General features: G+C 51.8%; 6 protein-coding genes across 6 annotated transcripts; 3 read left to right on the top strand and 3 right to left on the bottom strand.

Annotated features, from left to right (window-relative positions):
• Positions 1 to 155: 155 nt before the first annotated feature.
• On the bottom strand, positions 156 to 892 carry BJX68DRAFT_223107 (uncharacterized protein). The gene has a single exon (XM_071038095.1). It carries the CDS (start codon positions 813 to 815, stop codon positions 534 to 536), a length of 282 nt encoding a protein of 93 aa, XP_070905797.1. The 5' UTR covers positions 816 to 892; the 3' UTR covers positions 156 to 533.
• Positions 893 to 1,030: 138 nt separating this feature from the next.
• On the top strand, positions 1,031 to 1,527 carry BJX68DRAFT_223106 (uncharacterized protein). The gene has a single exon (XM_071038094.1). The coding sequence runs from the start codon at positions 1,137 to 1,139 to the stop codon at positions 1,509 to 1,511; it is 375 nt and encodes a 124-aa protein (XP_070905796.1). The 5' UTR covers positions 1,031 to 1,136; the 3' UTR covers positions 1,512 to 1,527.
• Positions 1,528 to 9,805: 8,278 nt separating this feature from the next.
• On the top strand, positions 9,806 to 10,144 carry BJX68DRAFT_260515 (uncharacterized protein; the record flags this gene model as incomplete). The annotated part of the gene is made up of 1 exon (XM_071043902.1): positions 9,806 to 10,144. The coding sequence occupies one exon, from the start codon at positions 9,806 to 9,808 to the stop codon at positions 10,142 to 10,144; it is 339 nt and encodes a 112-aa protein (XP_070905795.1).
• A 1,113-nt stretch (positions 10,145 to 11,257) lies between these two features.
• BJX68DRAFT_10338 (uncharacterized protein) lies at positions 11,258 to 13,562 on the top strand. Its single transcript, XM_071035781.1, has 4 exons — positions 11,258 to 11,836; positions 11,908 to 12,209; positions 12,288 to 12,403; positions 12,465 to 13,562. The coding sequence occupies exons 1-4, from the start codon at positions 11,413 to 11,415 to the stop codon at positions 13,270 to 13,272; spliced, it is 1,650 nt and encodes a 549-aa protein (XP_070905794.1). The 5' UTR covers positions 11,258 to 11,412; the 3' UTR covers positions 13,273 to 13,562.
• Positions 13,563 to 14,206: 644 nt separating this feature from the next.
• BJX68DRAFT_251590 (MDR family MFS transporter) lies at positions 14,207 to 16,165 on the bottom strand (the record flags this gene model as incomplete). Its single annotated transcript, XM_071042406.1, has 4 exons — positions 14,207 to 14,380; positions 14,453 to 15,399; positions 15,450 to 15,475; positions 15,528 to 16,165. 4 exons carry the CDS (start codon positions 16,163 to 16,165, stop codon positions 14,207 to 14,209), a joined length of 1,785 nt encoding a protein of 594 aa, XP_070905793.1.
• Positions 16,166 to 16,607: 442 nt separating this feature from the next.
• On the bottom strand, positions 16,608 to 19,551 carry BJX68DRAFT_260512 (beta-mannosidase mndA; the record flags this gene model as incomplete). Its single annotated transcript, XM_071043901.1, has 5 exons — positions 16,608 to 18,889; positions 18,948 to 19,174; positions 19,224 to 19,304; positions 19,356 to 19,362; positions 19,413 to 19,551. The coding sequence occupies 5 exons, from the start codon at positions 19,549 to 19,551 to the stop codon at positions 16,608 to 16,610; spliced, it is 2,736 nt and encodes a 911-aa protein (XP_070905792.1).
• Between the last annotated feature and the right edge of the window lie 124 nt (positions 19,552 to 19,675).

The raw sequence follows: 19,675 nt of genomic DNA, 5'->3' as shown, positions 1-19,675 counted from the left end.
CTCTTCTGGGAGTATTGACAGTACCAGGCCAACAGCCCACAAAGCAGCATCCATTGCTGTACTCTAATTCTTCAAATGCTGTATATAAATTTCATCAGCACTGTCTGAACAGGTGGACTCCTCTGCTTAAGAAGTGGCAAGAGCCAAGTTATAGTCGACAGGACCGTTCCGCCTCGTACGTGAGAGTTATAGAGAAGTGATCAAATACCCAAACAGCCTTAAGACTTTCGCTGCCGCCAATGGCAAGGATGCGCCATAGAGGAAGCTGGTAGCGATGGCCTTACATCCCACACTCTATAAATTGTAGCGTAAATGGCACTCTGCTCCTTCTTGCCATGTCCCTTCCAGACAATACTTGCTGATCCTCTTGCATTGAGTAATGAGGAAACAGCAGCGGCGCCCATCTAATCTGGACCGGCTGAATTTCATTCCTGGCATCTACCTGGGAGTTGTAGAAAAGCATTTGGTAATGACCTATACTCTCAGAACACGAACAAGACGTAATCAGCCTTCTGTAAGCCTGTATTCCTCAGTCAGGGTGTGTCCCTTATTGGAAAAATCGTCCAGTAAGTCTGCCGGCAGACGGGCCCGTGACGCAAGCCGCGCTTCGCTTGGCCTCGACAATCGCAATGGTGCGATTGGTGTGTCTTAGAAAAAGTGCCCCTGAGGCTATCTGGTAATACTCGGCTTAGCTCCTCGATATTACCATGAAAATCCCGTCCAGTCGCCTCGGCCATGGCCAATGTGAGAAACGCCAAGCCTGCGTAGCAAGCCTCATTTCTCGCCACGTAGATATCGATTGCCAACTTTGTCATGTATGTCGAGAGGGACCTTATGGCCCTCTTGGTCTGTATAATTGACAGACACTCGGAGGTACGCCACTTCACGCCCGACATCCTGTCATGCAATGCCCCTCTAGGAGGCCGACAAGGTCAAAACGGGCGGCACGGGCGGCACGGGCGGCACGATACTGGACAGCGACTATTAAGCCCCATAATTCTAGTTCGACTCCATTGTCCCAATGCCATAGGCCAATATCTCTCTGGGACTATAGAAGTCACGGGTGGGTGCGATTATCCTCGACCTATGGTCCACGGTCTTCGCAGACTCTCTGGCTGTCCAGTACCCATGTTTGTATGGGCAGACTTCCCGCTAGGGCCAACGGCGGTTGGAGTTCATATAGCACCCCAACACCACGCGGAGATCAAATTGGTCTGGTGTCGGGCTTGGGCCGCTGGGCATCTGAAAGTCCACGGATCACGACCATCATCGTCCTTCTTGTTTTTGTCTTCCGCCTGCTCACCCAAGGCATGCAGCCTCTGCTCTGTGACTTTGCTCATCAGTATTCTAGTGTTGCCTGCGGCAAATTCCGCTTTTACCCCGAACTGGCTCGATCGGGTCTTAGGTTTCTAAGTCGATTTGGCTCGACCAGGGGCCTCGGACCATTCCCCAACTTCCTCAATCAGGTCGCTTTTGTAGGTCCGGACAGCATTGAGGACAACACCAAGTAGAGCCACCCAATTAATGACACGATGGTCCAGGCTCATGAAACCCTGGAGCACAGTATGGCCAGTACAGTCAACAAAGTGATAACGTGGACCTGCGCAAAAACAAGCGCGAATATAGGCGGCTTCGTTGGAACTGCAGCGATCTCTGGAAAGCTGCGCGTTTGAAGAGGCGTAACATATCTACCACACAGCCGTATAGTCATCTCAATAAGTACCCAAGTACTGATTTCTCATACTCTTTGCCGTTCCCCCCAAGTTCTCCTTTGAGGCAGTGGAGCGGATACTTCTTGGGAACTGGAAAACTTTCCTTTTGCCTTTACAAGCCAGGCAAGTTTCATTTCCAAGCTACCGAGATCATACTTGACGCTCTTGTACAGAGGCAGCTTGAGTATATCGCCCTGCGATTCGCCTCATTCAGGGTCTCCATAGCTGCATATGCCATTCCGTCAGCAAGCCTAAGCAATCATGAGCATAGATAGTAGACTAGAGGCAGGGCGATCATTAGCCTAGGCGTTAGGCACGCACATCAAGTCCCTGGTTAGCTTGAAGCCCGTCCCTGTCAGCTCGTAGGGCATTGCGGGGCTGACAGTATTACGCGGTGATTATGATAGTGATACTTTATGGACAACCGGAGCCATCAAGCTTAAGCATATCCTGGCTTTGTCTTTTTGAACTAGCGCTTCACGTACTGCCCGAAGACCACGAGGATCGCCCCCACAACAGCGCCCACCACCTGCTCGGGCACCTGTTGCGAGTTGTACAACGAGCATGGTTGTGTTCGATATAGGGCGGTTCCATGACCTACATCTGCTTGTTATACTATCCATAAGGCATGGTGTAACAAGTTCCTGCGCGGCAGCATGGCGTCGAAGGGAATGCGAGCTCACTCTTCTCCGAGACCATTGATGAGTCTTTGCCTAACTGCTTCGGCAATCTCAGCACCGGTCTGAGAATTGAAGTGCTTGTTTGAACGCTTGGGAGTTCGGGATGGCGACGGCGAAGAAGGGCAGTTGGTGGGGATTGTATTGGCTATTTTAGACCTTCGACTGGATATCATTAGTCTCCTAGATTGTAAAGACCTTAAGAAACCTTCAATTGCCACTTGCCTATTTTGACATGTGCTAAGCCTGGGTCTAGCAGTAATGGCTTTTAATTCTCCTTAAAAGACCCCGGACTATCACCTGGTCCCTCCGGACATCGAGGTCTCTGACCTCATGCATGCATTAGATGTCGCCAGTCTGTGTGTCCCACTCGTAGAACCTGGCCACTTGGCCTATGGCAACGATGCCGTAGTGGCCACTTGCCCTTCTCCAGTTATCTCTGACTAGCTGTCCAAGGTAACGCCGCAGCTAGTTTCTGCCCTCATTCCATGCCGAAGGGCGATGGCGCCGGCTCGGGCGTTTGGTCCGAGTGACCAGGAAGCTAGCCTGGCTAAGGCGCTCTCTAGCCCCCCTCCTCGAAGCAGTAGCTTCCGCGCGTCTACCATCCTCTTACTTCTCGTAGACGCATCGCCTTATAAAACCATCCGTGCCGTGAAACAGATGCTAGAGCATCATTGTCCAGTCTTCAGGGGGGCGGATTACTGGACGTACCATCATCCTGCAGGTCCCCACCACTCCACCAAGGCTCTTGCCCAGGGCACGCGAGATCTTATCTGCAGCCTGGTATGGTTAGGAAGAAAGATCTAAGGATGTAGCCCAGACGAGCCATAGATATTGACGGTCTCGACGGGTCATATTCGGGAGTGAGGGAAGATATATTTTCTGAACAATATCAGATGGAACCCAGGGGATGCTGTAGACGAAGTTTCGAATGTTAATGTAGAGCCTCCTGCTTCCAGCCCGGGGTAGTCGATCTATCCTTGCGCTCTCATAGTTCTGTCCCCGACTGTGGTCCTTGGAAGAGTAGTCCTCTGTTCAGGATGTTTGTGCTGCAAGGCCGTAGCCTGGAAACATCTGCCTGGAGGGTGGCTGCATATACGGTGATATAATTGTATCAGGCCATAATTAGGCGCGAAGAAGAATCTAATGGTTGCAGCGTCGGCACAGAAGACCAAAAGAGGCCATATCGAGCCGATATAAACCGCGCCGTCGTGGCCACTTTAACGGCTGCGAGCAGGCATGAACGAGTCCTCCATATGACAGGTATGCAGATCCTGTTTTGATATTAACATACTTCGGTCGCTGTCAGTATCAATGTCCCATATTTGTACGGTTGCTTACAGCCGGCACCCGAGTTGAGGTAGCTACCTCTTGCCTCGCACACCTCGTTGGGTGTTGAGGAAGCGAGCAGCGTCCATACCTGTACTGTACCACCGGTGCCATCTCCCAACCGGGCATGCGTCCCGGACCTGGCAATATGTAGGGACTTGCCGCCGCCTGCATCTACTGCTGTACCCTAGAACCGGCTCATTGCAGGGTTCATACCAGCTTGGGGGCACAACGGATGCACTTCAAGGTGGAATAGCAATTGGCGTTCCAAGATTAGTGAGGATGCCGAGGTATGTGTAAAGGTCTCCTATAGTCCTCCTGTCCTTTCCCAAGAGCTCGTGGCTCCTGAACCATAGTCATATCATGATATCCAGTTCCCTCACAGCCAGCGTGGCGAGACAATCTCAATCGTTCGCAGTAGGAGAGCAGTAGTCAGTAAGTCAGAACATTCCAAAACAAGACCTTAATAAGCATCGTGCGCAAATGTTCGAACCAAATATATTTAGGCCATCCACCAGGATAGACCTAGCCCTAGTAGTGTAGACCCTCTTCAGTTCCAGTAGCCGTGGTATGAACACGGAATGCACCGGAGACCTCTCTGGTATGGGCTGTGCTGTAGTTATTGGTTTGGATGGCTATGTAGCCCCGCGGATACTTCAGACAACTGGCCATCATCACCAACCAGGGCCTTATCCTTGATGGGCTGTACTTCTAAAAGTAGTAGTAAGTCAGCTGTTTGACGGGAGTGGCTGGGGGATAGGGCCTGCGCATGACGCACGACTGCCTGCATTGCCGACTATATCAGCTACGAGTGGACGGCTCTCGAAGAGCTGACCGGCCGGCAAGGACTCGTTGACGTGCGAGGTTCTCGGCATGATTGGCGAAGTGCTCTCAAGCTCTGCAAAGTCAATTCGGAACCCACTGAATTCTTTGTTCTGGCCTAGCGGGTAGAATGTCTGTATGGATGCAATCTGGCGATATCAAAGATCGATGTATTGCGCTGAGTTCTCGAGCATTGGCGGGTCAAAGGGGGAGATGCTCCGAAGGGGGAAACCTAATAGGCCGTGGCGGATCCGGAGTTGAATGTCTCTTTTTAGGAGAAGAATATAGTTGGAGTACCAGCGAGTGTATATATCTAGATTTAAGATAATAGGGGCGACTGTTGGGGGAGCCCTGTTAATGACATCGGCAGTTAAGATGCCAAATTGCGTAATAGATGTGTTCTGTGGTAGTAAGTAATCTGCGTGTAGAAAGAAAGAGATGAAAGTTGAGGACGAACGCTGTACTGTGTGTGCGTATCTGGTATGTGAGCAGAGATAACAATGACGTGGAAATCAATCAAGCAACCACTGCTCAGCCCCGCAGCCAATCATTTGACCCCCGGACTACCTCAGCGAGATCGACAATGCTTTCTTGAGAGAGCACGATGCGCCACCCGAAGAGCAGGTACTAGAGAGTCCGTGCTATTAAACAAAGACTACAGTAGAGACTCGGCGGTGACGCCTAAAGCTCTGTATTTCTGCGACCCAACTGGTATAACCTTGGTCCGCGGGAAGTAGGGTAAGCAGCTCCTGTTCATGGTTCTATGCCGGCGTCGGGCTGTCAGGATGTCAGAGACACTCGTAGGTGACGCGGTACTCCTGGAAAACCACCCCGAGACGTTAGAGTGTGAGTCTGGAATCTTCTTTGACCTACTTACTAGGAGGAGATGCGAAGTTTGCCTGCGGAGTTAGCAGCTCGATTCTTGTCTTGCTGAAGATTCCACCCCTTGGATTCACGTGCAATGGAGGTAGCACGTCGCGAATCAAGTCTTGTTGATTCTGGATCTGGATTTAAGAAGAGTAACCGTAGACGGAGCCACTAGGCTGAGAGGCATGGCCTACAGCTTCACAACAGATTTCGAGATTTGGGAAGAAACCTAGGGCAGGACATGCTGGAATTTACAAGCGAAGCCAAGCCAATGAGCCCTTCGACGTTTTGCAAACATGAAGGATGAGGCTCGCCTCGGCGAAAGCGAGCACGGTCATAACCGCACTTCGCGGCCCAAAAAATGTGGGGAGTTCTTCGACAGGCGCTTGGTCGGAGGCAGCAGTGTCTTGAGAGCTAGAGTGGACGCCATTCGCGGGGCTAGAGGGGAGTTCAGTCTGTTATGCGACGGGTTTCGTGACTGTCCCGACGAAGCTAATGACTGCATTCCTCCGTTGCCTGGTCTGCTGTAATCATATACACGTGTGATGTTGAGCATGAGTAGGCCCATCGGCCATAGCCCAATGCGGGATCAATGACTGGCGTTGTAAAGTGAGGACGGCCCGGGGTTTCTCTGCGATATCCCCAATCTATCCATACTAGTGCAGAATATGAGAAGTATGGGCGACTGTCAGTGGAGCTGGCGGGGGACTACGCTGCAAAGGTTGCAGCGGTGTACGCGGGGGATACACCGGCTGAGGACATTTGCTCGATGAAAGACGTCGCTTCGTGACGTGGTTTCGGAATTTTAGATGGATGCATCTGTCAGATAGGTATAGCAACCACAGGCAAAGTAACCGTATATTTCCTTCTTGGTGGATGGGGAAAAGAAACGGAAGATGAAGAAATCGAGGAGAGAAAGGTCAAACGGTGGGGGAGCTAGGGCTTTTATAGGCCCCTCCCCAGGCAGACAAACATAGGGGAAACGGGCGTTACCCTAACTTTGAATGATAATAACGAAGAAACGTGTGAATAGTCATACTATATTCTGATATATTCACCCTGCGAAGCTTCTTTATTCCCGTTCACTTGGCAATTTTCACCTGACGCGAGGATTTGCCAGGTTCAGCCTTGCCTGGTCTCGTCGGTGTATGGAAGCTCCGGAGAACGCGCTCCAGACTCGACATCATTTGTGGCCATGTCCAATGTAAACGTGTATTAGGGAATAAGGCCAGGTAAGCTCTGGGTGACCCAGGCCTACTCTGCTAAGAGTCAAACAACTGGAAGGGTACAAATTATTTCCCCATATTAAGATATCATGGCAGTGAAGTGAGCTGAGCTGGAAAAGCAGTCTATCAACCCCGGTACACGATCAAAAGCGTCCCTCCGGAACGAACGCAGGCTCCTCACACCCCGATGGTTGCTTCCGTCTCTGAAGCGCCCAATGTGCGGCTGGATTGCTTTGCGCGCGATGGCGCGTGTCAAAGAAGCGCATACTCTCTTTGTCGCGGATGATTGCTCGGACTTAGAACCCGGTGGCGAGGCTGTGGAGGAGTGTGCTTCCCTCTTGAGCAAGGGAACCTGGGAAACGGCATGGCAGTTGTTGAAACTGGACATGAAAAAAAAAAGAGTAGAGAATTCTCGATTGTCAACGAGGACTGAGTCATTAAATACTTTCTGTAATCTTTTCTACAAAGTTTATCATTGTGGGTTGCGTGAAAGAAGCTTCTGGTCAGTCGTCTATTGTTGTCTATAGCCCTAACTCCCAAGGTTTCGGCTATACCAGGCAGAAATTGCAGAACCGCACGCTCAACGAAATTTAAGAGCACAGGTATATTGCTTGCAAAGAGAGCACTGGCAATATGGGATAGGAACGAACGAAAAGACCTGTCAAACTCCTAAACTCCGAATACTTAACCTAAAGGCCAAGCGAAGAGGAAAGAGCGAATGAAAGGGAAAGACAAAAACCTCCAAAAGAACAACTTGAAGAGCCACCACCATGCTATAACGACCATCCAACTCCTCTAAACAAACTCTATGATCCCTTTTCTTTTTTGGTTCGAATCGTTAATACCTCCGACAGTCCTTCCAACTCGAGGATTCTGAACTGCGCGATATGTTAGCCAGATAGGTAGCTTTATCCTGTAAGGAGAGTATGGCTGGAATAGTAACCCTCACATCCTCAAGATACGTAGACATATCTCAATCTCATCATGTGGTACAACTTGATCTTAATACTCGATTGCAGGCGTTCTCTCGACGAATGCCTCGCCTCCACTCTGCGAGGACAAGGGCTGTGTTGAGGCCTATTATGCCAGCTGTAAAAGTCCTGGCTGTTAGTTCTGCTCACATTAGAATGGCGGATAGAATGCCTACCCGACAATAACGATACTTTCATGTGAATGCGCCATTGAGCCTTTGAACTCGGACTACTTAAGATTACATCATATCAAAGAGGTCTACAAGGGCGGGTGTACTAGATGGGGTCCCATTGTCTTTTGCCATTACCTGTAGTAGTGGTATCATGCCATTGCCATCCGGCACGTAACTTGGTGTGAAAGCTTGCTTCTAAAACTAGTATCTCTCATTCTGCAGTAGATAGTCCCACACCTATTTCAGTAATTGACAGAGCGCAAGCTTAGTAGTGATACGAACCTACCCGAGTGCGATTTAATCAAAGCTCTACCAATCATCCATCCCACACTCACATCCGATCCAGCATGTCCCTATACGGAGAGTTGGGATCCGCCCTCTCCTCCTCAACAGTCGGGAGAGTCTTGACAACCCTCGCCGGCGCCCCCAGAGCAACCGAATACGGCGGCAGACTCTTGGTAACAACAGCGCCGGCTCCCACCGTGCATCCGCGGCCAATCGTCACCCCCGGTAAGATGGTGACATTCCCTCCAATCCAGCAGTCATCCTCGATGCGGATCGGGTGGCCAAACTCGATGAATTTGATCCGCGAGAGGACGCTCGTTTCATGCCCAGCCCCGAAGAGGCTGACGTTGGGTCCGAATTGCACTCGATCGCCGATTATAACGAGGGATGTGTCGAGGATTGTCAGACTGGAAACGAAACCATTGCACCCCGTGTTAGCTAAACGAGCGGTGCTACTGTGAGTATACCTGGGTATGGAAGGCGTACCCAAAATTCGCAAAGCAATTCTCGCCCACGATCACATTGCACCCGTAATCCGGATTGAACGGCGGCTCGATAAAGGTTCCCTTGCCGACGCGGCCAAGCATGTCGCCTAGCAGCTTGATGCGCGTCTCGGCGACTTGGTCGTGTGTTCCGCTGCTTGGGTCGAGGTTGTTGAATTTGTAGGTTAGGCAGCGGGCCCGGTGCCGGGCGTCGACGAGGGGTTGGTGGAGGGGGTTGTAGCTATCTATTGTTTAGTGATTTTCCAGGGAAAACGGTGTGGAATGGAATGTACAGCATGCCCGAGATCATCTTCTCGTACTCGTCGCACCAGGGCGTGTTTTGGAGGCCGCGGGCGAGCTCGATGATTCCAGGGTCCTTTTGTTGCTTGGCCATTGCTGCTGGTCTTGTTCGGGATGTGATTCGTTTTTGTGTCGCTAGGAGTGTGATATTTTTAGTTGAAGGAAAGAGGGAATGTCTCTGTCAGAAAGGACAATCCGTCCTTGGAGTCGGTTCTCGTCAGAGGATTATAAGGTGCGGGGTATAACACATCATTTCCATCAAATATAAGACTCGGAAGCTCTGAGGTCCAGCTCGCAAGAATTCTCGCATCAGCGAGCTCGAGGCCCATTACCAGTGGGCACTGGAGTCTGGAGGCAAATGCCGAAACATGTCTCCCAGCCAATGATTGCTCTTTCTCTCGGACAGCGAATCTCCCTATAGATCCGTTTTGGGATCTATTTCTCCGGAAATACTCCCGGTAAATGCCCGGTGGGCGGGGAGGTACGCACTACTTGGGAGCATTACAGTGCACAGAAATGGCCATCTTTGGCGTACCCATTCGGGCAGGGCTTCAAAAACCTTGGTACACTTTGCTAGTCCGCGCTTATTTTGCGATTTGTATAAAGTGTGCTGGTGATACTATGGAGGAGTCTTGTTAATGGGCCCATGCTTTTGGAGTAGGTCGACCAGCGAAAGTACGATCACTTGATTGAGATAACAAAGTATGGAAACTTGAACTTGCCAACCTTGGACGTAGGTATAGGGTGGGTCTTTGCCCATCTCCAAATCTGGAGGCGTTAGAGTAGGTAGCAAGTGATGGATCACTGGTAGCTGGGCGACCTACTCTTTTAGGTAGTCTGTCCAGCTAGGCGAACTATCGCGCTGCTCAGTGACCTTCCCCATTTGCACAAACGCCCTGGTTGGCTTGTCTGGGAAATTGGGAGTCGTCATGCTTGGAGAGTGTGTATGGTGGGGTTATACATGCTTCGTACGTCCCAGAGTCTGTACGGGCTCCTCCTATACATCGAAAAGGTCTTCAAATGGCGGCACAACAGAAACAACACCACCCGCACGGCCAAGACCAAACCGAAAGCCCAGGAAGCCCTAATGCTCTCCTTGCTCGCCCGCAAAACCCTCAACAACGTGACCGCCCGCCGTCGGAGCAGCAACATCCGAAGTAACAATAACCTCATGCTGCAAAAACAACTCCTCCTCCCCGTCTTCCTAGCCGAGTACTGTATCTGGTGGAGCGAGGAGACCGGGAATGACATGTTTACGGCGCCGGAGCTGCTCGAGGAGGTTTGGGGGTTGTGCCAGTAAGGACGAGGGGAGCTGGTGGGTGGGGTTATTGTCGGGAAGACCAAGATACTTCTGGAGCTGCGTGTGGAGGAGGGATGGGGATTGGGGGTGTGTTGGTTGAGGGGGTGGGGGGCAGTATTTGTTTGGGTAGTTGGCTGGGTTGACTGGTTCTCGTACGAAGTAGTATAGCCTCAATGGCATGATTGACTGAAGACTTATGACGTCTATAGTACCTACTACTAGTACTTGGGTATGTTGTAGCTTATAATGATCTACTTGCTGTGCTTGGGTTGTTGAAGGAAGAAGTAGGGTTGCATCTAGGGCTCTTGAGTCTGCATCCATATTATGGTCGGTCCAAGTATGAGGCGAGGTCAAAGGAAAATGACTATATATAGCTTGTATATTTGGCTTCCTACTAGCATATGCGCTCTAGAAAGGGGCATATATCTCCGATGAGAAGCTTCTCTTGCACAGGCGGGGTGATATATATATATCTATAGATAGATATCGTAGCCGGAGAGGAGCTGCTACAGGGCTACTACTCATTCCCAAGAACTCCACTAAGAATCAAAGCTTAAGCTAAAAACAGTTTGTAAGGGCGAACCCATGATGAATCAAGGTATCCGGTGTTTCTCTCCCACTCCTCATGATGGCTTCCTCCTGTCAGTCGGCCATATTTCGGCTTTGCTCCGCAAAAACATGTCTGAATAACCTATTACTAAGACAATCTGTTGCCCTTTGAGGTTAGCGCGACTCGTGTCCTCTCCACAAGCGTCCGCGCATCGCTTATTAATACCTTGTAGAGGCCCAGGCTGGAGATTCGAGAAGATTGAGAGATCTCGGTGTCTCCCCACCACCCTTATCGTGCCGACTGGGGTCCAAGTTTCGCTCGCTTGAGACTTGGAGTCAACAACATACCGGCCACTCCCCGTGGATCTCTTCAGACTCGCACTCTCATCTGTTCACTGCGGAAAGCTAAGCGCGTCTTGTTGTTGTCCCGTGTCGCGAGGCTGGAGACTAAAGCCGGTTGCCACCATCTGGGTCATCTCTGGTACTGGGTAGCCTCATCTAGAAGCGCCAACGACCACTCCGACTGGCTCGCTTGTTCGGTGTGCTGCATTAGCGCCTGTTGAAAGGTCCGGGCCCGGGGTTCTCGATCGGCTGTCAGCCTGTGGCGATTGAATAAAGGCCGACGCCCTTGTTGCGACTAAAAGAGCCCATTGAGCCGGTGGCTTTCTCTCTAATTAATTTAACATCGCACATCAAGTACGACTCCCGGATCAGCAACTATGGCGCACATGCCAAAGCAAGCCTCATCCAAGCCAAATGCCGGAATTCCGCCCATGACAGGCCAGCAAGATTTCATGTTTGTCGACTTCCAGGGCGACGGCTGCGACGGGGTCTCATTCGGTCAGCGGCAGAGGGTGTTTGTTCAGAAACGGTTTCACCGGGAGAAGAAGCAGGCTTCGATCGATCGCTTGAAATCGCGAGTCCCCGCGAACCGGGCCCGAGTCTTGCAGCATGGAGTCGACAAGGATAAGGACAAGGAAAGCCAGGACGCAGCAGCAGGTACAGATGCAAAGCAACTGACACGCGTCCAGGTACGACATCGCGAATTATCCCTGACAGCGCGTCCGAGCCAGCGCCACGGCGACCCGTTTTCCGCAGCCGCAGCGCCCATGACGGGGAAGCTGTGGATGTACTTGCATCACTGTAGGTTATTCTACGTATTTGTTCGCCCCCGGAAAGTTCTGTATGAGACACAATGTTCTAACAGCTTACAGTCACGGTCCACATCGTTTCCATCTCCTATCCTGTGGATGCGCCACGGATGGAGGCCTGGTGGGCGCGGCATGCCGTGGCTTCACCGGCCGTGCTGCAAACGTGCGCCTGGCGGGCGGCCGAGCACAAGGCGCTTTTGGCTTCAAGTCAGGGGATGCCGTCGGCTGTTATACGAAAGTCGATTAATGACTCCTTGTATTACCGGCTCAGCGCTATCAAATCGATCAACGAATCGATTCGGCATCCTGTGACACCAGCCACAGAGTCGACGGTGCTTCTTGTGAGCGCGCAGCTGGGGAATGAGGTATGGCTTTCACCCCTTCTTCCCAGACGAAGGGGAAGAGCTGAAACGTACTGTTTGTTGACATTCACGAATATTTAGTCCTTTTGTGCGAACCTCGATGTTCTCCCAGCTCATGCCAAGGGTCTTACAACGCTTGTGGCCATGGTGGGTGGCCTGGAGGCGCTCGATCATTTGATGCTCTCCACAATATACCAGTACGATGCAATCCCAACCCTAACAAAGATAATCACATGGGGTCTTGCTGACCCGGAATAGAGGTGCTCTAATGCTCGCGGCTCTCGAGGACACCGTCCCCCTCTTCCCCATGCTGCCCAAATTCCGCCACGGAACCCTGCACGAGCCGAAAATCTTCAACGTCAAAGAACGAATCCAATACCAGTGCGAAGTTCCCGGCAGTCTATCATCACTCGGCATCCGCTTCACCACAGCGCCCTGGTCCGCAACCATCATCCATCCCAAGATGAAATACCTCGTCGAGGCCTTTCGCCGCCTCATCCACCACTTTGAAGTCGCAACCATTTACCCAAAAATCGTCGCGCCGACGGACAACGACCTCTTTGTGCTTATGCAGCACGAATTACTCTCTACGCGGTACACATCACCGGCAGGAGGAGAAGACAGCAAAAGCACCACCCCAAACATCAACGACGCCCTCCGCCTCTCGCTACTGGTCTACCTCTACACGCGCGTCTCGCAATTCCAAAACCTCCCCATAATGCGCTGCATGGTCGAGAACTTCCGCCAGAGCCTCATCTCCGCCGACGTATCCTACTTCCACGCGACGGCGCCCGACCTCCTCTTCTGGATCCTGTTTATTGGGGGGATGGCGTCGCAGGGGTACAGCTCGCACCCGTGGTTCGTCGCGCACCTTGCGGACGTCGCGCGGGATTTGGGGCTGCAGGAGTGGGAGAGCCAGGTGCGCCCGTTGGTGGGGGAGTTTTTCTATACGGATCGCCCTGGGCAGACGGCCGCGGAGGATCTGTGGAGTGAGCTTGTGCTGCTGGCCGGGCCGTGGAGGTATATAGCGCCCAAGCCGCGGCTTGTTGTTATTGAGATGGATTAACTGATTGGAAGCGGTGGGGTGGCCGCGCATCCCATCCCAACGAAGGCCTTTGCAACTTGCCATGTTTCGCGGAGCGAAGAGGGGACCCCTAATCTTCAAAGTCCATGTCTATCAGGAAGGAACGACCCGTGACCTCGGACCATCATGTTCCTTCCTGTTCCATATCAGGAAGGTGCAATGATCCGGGCCGTGGGCCGCGCCTTCCTTGGGGTGATTCATCGAGCATACCTACCCTAGAAGAAAGGAACGACCGCCCGCGCCCGCGACATTGTGCTCCTGCCTGCCTTGCTTTAGGAAAGGGCTTCTGGATCCATTCGGTCCAGCCGCACCTTTTATGGATGGGGTTCTACTCAGCAGAATGCGACGGAACGAGGCCAGCGCCTGTCGCTGACGAACTACAATGGCTGGCCGCCAGTTGGCAAGACACGTCAGTCGCGGTGATTGCTATAGTATCAGCTGCTAGTGAGTCCCCAGACCGGGATCACGCTCGATAACATTGCATCGCCCGCTCTGTTGATGCCCGGTAGACCAGGTCAGGTCAAATCCTGCACTCAAGGTATCCAATCCAACGGGGTCTCTTCATTGTGGAGAGTTCCGACCTGTCCTATTCTTGATCTCTGAGGGAGAAAGCGTAGCCATCTTGTGACTATTTGTCAAGTTCTCTGGAGAACCCAGACCACGCTTGAGGACGCCATGGCCTACTCTGTGCAACTTGGCTAGCTGTATATATAACATTTGTATTTGATATTGGTTCGATGTTTCAGGTTGAAACCAGATCAACCTCGTTGCAAACATTTAGGTACAGGGACATCTTCTATATACTCTCAGGAACAAGGGGTTATTACACCACCGCCTGACGATAAATGAATGCTTCAGCATTCCTCTTTACTTTGACCTTGCAAGAAAAGGGCTATTTCTCATTGATTTGTAAGAGTCAATGACAATTGCCTCGACCAACTCGCAATTCCATCCCTTCAACTTCATTTCTGGAAGGAGCTTGTGGGCGAGCCCGATCAGCTCCCAACACCGCGCCCTCATTCTCATCACGGAGTTTATGCGCTCGTACAAACAGGTTGAGGATGGTTGCTAGCCCGGCGAATACAACATACTATTGTGAAGCGGGACATATCATTAGCATATAACAGTAAAAGACAGGGAGTGCAAGACCCGGGTAGCCTACCATAACCCAAACTATCCTCAAAGCCTCGAAATATGTCTTCCTAACAACGGCCTCCTGCTCTCCGCTTAGACCACTGGTGCCAATATCCTCCACGCTGGAAGCAGCAAGATCGCCATTAAACTGCCGCGCCAGGGCCGAGTTCTCTCCAAGCGAACTCGCAAGCCCGTCGTTCTTCGCGTTCATCTGATTCTGAAAGACCACCCCGCCAACGACAACCGAGATGGCTGTAGAAAGAGACCGGACGAAGCCCATGGTTGCCGTCACGGCGGCCGTGTCGCGCACGCTTGTCGCGGCTTGGGCAGCGAGGATTGGAGCATCGATGTTCATGCCCACGCCGATCCCGACAAGGATTTGGAAGATGACGAGCTTGGTGATGTTGGATTCAAAGTCGAGGCTCACAAGCAGGCCGGATCCGAGGACCAAGAATCCCTGCGCGAGGTACATGACGGGCAGATACTTGCCAGTTTGCTGTATGAAGACTCCTGTTGCTGCTGCTACCAAGGAACATGATACAATGAGGGGAAGGAGGTATAGTCCCGATGTCAATGCGGATGCTGCGAGAACGGACTGAGCATATAGCGGAAGGTAATATGCCTGTCCAATGAAGACGTAGGAGTTGCACGCAAAAACAACGTAGGGTGCTCCCTTTGAGGGAGAGCTGAACAGCCAAAGGGGGATAATCGGATTCTTCGCCATCTTCCACTCGTTGACGATGAAGAGGCCCATGACTGCGGTTCCGAAAACGAGCAGACAGATGACCGTTGCCGATGACCAGGAGTAGACGACGTCGCCAAAGTCGAGCGCCAGGAGGACCATCAGGGACCCGCCAATTATCAGGACGCTGCCTGTCCAGTCGATGACTTTCAGTCCGGCTGCGATGGGAGTGCGTGGGTTGGGGACTTCCATGAAGAAGAGCAGGACGAGGAACGAGACTGCCCCGACCGGTACTATAACTAGCTGTCAGTTCCTAGCTTTGAGGAGGGGGATACCATCTCACGATTGATCCAGAAACACCACCTCCAGCTACATCATATTTATCAGCAGTTGCCCTTGCCAAAGTCCAGCGAATCCATACCTCAATCTCGTCGTAAACACACCCCCCAATACCGGCCCGACGGCACTCCCAACCGCCCAGACAAGCGACGTGATAGCCAGATACAGCCCGCGATCCCGCAGCGAAAACAAATCACAGACGACGATATTGACCATGGTCCCCATACCAGACCCACCGAGTCCCTGTAATGCCCGACCGACGATGAGAGTTTCCATATGCCGCGCAAGTGCACAAACCAGACTGCCACCGAGAAAAACAGTCATTGCAATTAGTATGATTGGTTTCCGACCCCAAATGTCGGACACCGCTCCCCAGACTGGGGTAATGGCCGCGTGGGCCAGCGTATAAGCGCTGCCGACCCAAATGTAGCCGGATGCGGATTGGAATGCGCTGACGATGGAGGGGATTGCGGGGGTGACGATTGTGAGGTCAAGGGCGGATAGTAGGCATGAGAGACAGAGCGACATCATGGTCAAGGCAATGGCCGCGCTGGTGGGGCGAGGAGGCTCCTTCGGCCTGTGCTCCCCAGGGGGAGGGATGGCTGCGTGCGCGTTATTGGCATTGTCAACACCAGTGAGAGTTAAAGAGGTATGATTATTTGCTACATCTTGTGTCGCAGATGATGGCGTGACCCTGGTAAGCTCTAGAGTCTGGGACATTGTCGCAAAGAGTGTGGGTAGGGGGCTGGAAGAGTGAATGATGGGAAATAAGCAGGCAACTAGATAAAAGAACACCCCTGTCACCTGACTTGCGTTGTTTACCATAGTCGCTTGGAGAATAATTACCCAAGAACAATAGCATATGAACTTACTACCAAAGCCGAAACTATGTGGAGAGCGCTTCATTGCCAACCAGGGCTTTCCGCTGAGTCACTCTTCCATCAAGATAATGAGGCGTCGACACCGCTCTCGCTGCTCAAGATCGAAGTGGACGAAGCAATATAATTTTCTTATTTGAGACCCATCCTCCAAAACCAGCAGGGTCTGTCGTGTACCCTAGATCCTGAGAAATCGAGACTATAGAGGATTCCGTCGGGTAGTTTTGAGGTGGACCAGACTTCGCAACTAACCCTAACCAGCTCAACCACAGGTCCAAAAAAAGCTAATATGTCGCTCTTTGATCCCAAAGACTCCGTACGGTTACCTTCCTCTGCCACTCTCCGTCCTTGCCATCCACTTGCCTAACAAATTCGATCTCTTTCCGTTGCCCGGGGATAAGCACGAAGGCGTTCTCGTCGAAATATCCCACCAGTCCAGCTGGGTAGTCTAGCCATGTATATAGAGACACGCCCGATTTAGCTTCCACTGTAAAGATCTCGGTTTCGTCGTCGTATGAGAGCTCGAGGTCGGGGTTAACTATGGCTAGATCTTTTGGGAAGACAGGTGTGAAGTAGTTCTCGTGTGTGAACGTGGTGACATCTTCGGAGTTCGGACAATGGCCTTGGCTAGAAACGGAGAGAAGGAGGATTGAGTCTTTGAGCTCTGGGATGTTGAGGTCTCGGATATTTGTGCTGTAGACCCTAGTTGTGTTGATAGCGCCGACGTTGAATGAGAGTGTAGTGGGTGTCCCAGCGTTATTCGCAATCTCATCTGCAGAAAGAGTCAACCATTTTAGAGTCACAATTCCCGTCGACGATTCCCATAAATCCGACGTAACGTAGACTTCAAGGTCTCCCGTGGCATAGTCCCAAAAGGGAGAGATGATAACAGGCTGATATATATCCCTCGTAACGTAGTGCATCAACTTCCATCGGCCATCATACTCAATCCCTGCCCACGTAGGCGCCTGCCAAATATCCTCCAACTGCCAATAAAGTGAGCCAAGCTGCCGTTCCGGCATCCCGCTCCCCCTACGGTAGAACTGAATCTGGGACTTATAAAAGTCCGCCTGGAAGAGCTGCGTGGCATGACACCAGGCCGAGAAATTCGCAATGGGGTCTTGATCTTCGGAGATCGGGTAGTATTTCTCTACGGCGAGTGTCATCTCGCCCATGCCGAGGACTGAGCCTTCCCAGGAGTCTGGGCCTTGGGGCAGGTAATGGCGGTTTCGGCGGATGATGACGCTGCTGTTGAAGTGGAGGTCAGCGGGGTCAAGGGCTTGCTGCCAGGTTTGGAGACTGGGCATGCTGTGGAAGCCGAATTCGTTGGCGAAGCGGCCGACGGGGTAGTTGGAGTAGTTGAAGGCGACGGTGGTGTTGTAGTTGTAGTAGTCTGTGTCGCCGTAGTAGGATCCGGCTTCGCGATTTTCGTACCTCTCGGTCATTGGGACTTGCGCAGAAAGGTTGATGCTTAGGTACCCTTCCGTTGTGCTGCTGGGGCTGTAGGAGATGGAGCGGGTGTTTTCATACACGAGCGGTAGGATGAGGCTGATGTATAGCTTTTCATATTCCTCCACGTACCTCGGATAGTTCTCTGGATCGAGTTCCCTCGACTGCGGAAGCATCAGACTTTCAATCTCGTTTCCGCCTGCCCACAGAGCGAGAGACGGATGATGGTTCACTCGGCGCACATTGTAAACTACCTCTTGGGCAACATTATTCAGGAATTCTTCTCTCACCGGATACATGGCATCGCTGAACTGGAACTCGCTCCATAGAAGAATCCCTTTCTCGTCTGCCAAGTCGTAAATGAAGTCATGCAGGTATGCACCCGACGACCACACCCTGAGCATGTTCTGGTTCCCTGCGATAACTGCATCAAATAACCTTGTCATCTTCTCGATGGTCACTCGCGGCCAGAACGCGTCAACAGGAATGAGATTGGAGCCTTTCGCATAAAACTCCTTTCCGTTTACCTCAAAATGCCAGTGCGCCCCTGGGGCTATTCCTTGAGCTCGCTGACTATCAGTGACATTGCGTTGGTTGAGGAAGATTGTCCGGAATCCAGTTCGCTTAGTGACGCAAGCTATTTCCCCATCATCGCTGTCGACAGTTATTGTGATGTTATACAAATGCTGGTTCCCAAGGCCAGATGGCCACCACAGTTCTGGCGTGATGCCAGTGAGATCTACTACCCCTGTGATTGAGCTTTCAGTCACCATAACATCTCGGAAGAGCTGTCTTGTGAGAAGTTCACCGGATTCGATATCCCTGATCTCAACGAACAGACGCGGGCGTCTGGGGAGGCTACCGACGAAATCAAGGCTAGCATTGACAACCCATGGTTGTTCCTGGTCCGGTGAAAGATAGTTAATCTGACCCTTTCTGTAGATGTCCAGGTCCGTGTTAACAACATGGATATTCCTGCTCTGCAACTGGACGATGCGCGCTGGCTTCCATGGCCCAGCTGGGGCAAAGGCAGGGCCCCAGTCCCAACCAAAATCGGATTGTTCTTTACGCATAAACCACCGATTTGGAAATAGACCGTTGATATTGACGGGCCACGCTAAGGACTGTCAGCATCAGCTTTGATAAGGCGCAGTAGCACCTTTGCTTGTACACACTTTCTGAACTATGGTCTGCAGCGATTGCGTTGACGGTATTCGGAGCGCTTGCAAAATCTATGCTTATCACCGGGTCCCCGTTGCACTCTCGTAAAGACTGTGAGACTTCGAAAGCATACTGGCGGAATTGGTTATCTGTAGAGGCAATGTGATGCCCGCAGAAAGAGACGGTTGCAAACGTGTCTAGACCTTCAAACACAAGCCAAGTAGACTCGAATTCACTCAATCTGCTGGATGTCAGACTCGTTGACCTCAAGCAATAGTAGAGCCACGTACAGCCCAGGAATTGGGTCACTTGTGTAAGTCCAGTTGGTTTCGGCGATCCAACGAAGGTTAAGATCGTTCAGGCCATGGTAGCTTGACATGGTGAGTAACCCCCTAGTAACGTGCACTTTGTTCAAGACTCACGGCTCGTCTAGGTGCATGTCAGAAGTACTGGAATCAAGCGGGGTTCATGGTGTTTACCTATTAACCCCGCCCTATGCAGGTCCAGATGAACCTGAGACGGTAGAGACGCCGGCACGGTGGAATTAATCGCGGGGCTACTCACGGTCCATTGATCGCCGCTCAAATCCAAGATATATTGCCCTGAACCTGGGGCCATAGTGGAGGCCAAGAGGACCTGTGTTGCTATATCTTGGTAACGCATTTTCGTCGCGACCGTACTTGGGTCTCAACCAAGCGGATGGTGGAGAAGTTGCACTGGGATTGAAGGGGTTGAAAGTGAG

The sequence above is a fragment of the Aspergillus pseudodeflectus genome (genome assembly GCF_044049435.1).
Source record: "Aspergillus pseudodeflectus strain CBS 756.74 chromosome Unknown BJX68scaffold_1, whole genome shotgun sequence".
Classification (NCBI taxonomy): domain Eukaryota; kingdom Fungi; phylum Ascomycota; class Eurotiomycetes; order Eurotiales; family Aspergillaceae; genus Aspergillus; species Aspergillus pseudodeflectus.
Note: the sequence above shows the minus strand (reverse complement) of the source record. Positions and strands in the feature narration are given on the sequence as shown.

Excerpts from the sequence above, each read along its gene's own strand:
- BJX68DRAFT_223107 (XM_071038095.1), bottom strand. The coding sequence starts at position 815 with ATGACAAAGTTGGCAATCGATATCTACGTGGCGAGAAATGAGGCTTGC.
- BJX68DRAFT_223106 (XM_071038094.1), top strand. The coding sequence starts at position 1,137 with ATGGGCAGACTTCCCGCTAGGGCCAACGGCGGTTGGAGTTCATATAGC.
- BJX68DRAFT_10338 (XM_071035781.1), top strand. The coding sequence starts at position 11,413 with ATGGCGCACATGCCAAAGCAAGCCTCATCCAAGCCAAATGCCGGAATT. Across the intron at positions 11,837-11,907 it reads GTGGATGTACTTGCATCACT|TCACGGTCCACATCGTTTCC; the intron begins GTAGGTTATTCT and ends AACAGCTTACAG. Across the intron at positions 12,404-12,464 it reads ATGCTCTCCACAATATACCA|AGGTGCTCTAATGCTCGCGG; the intron begins GTACGATGCAAT and ends GACCCGGAATAG.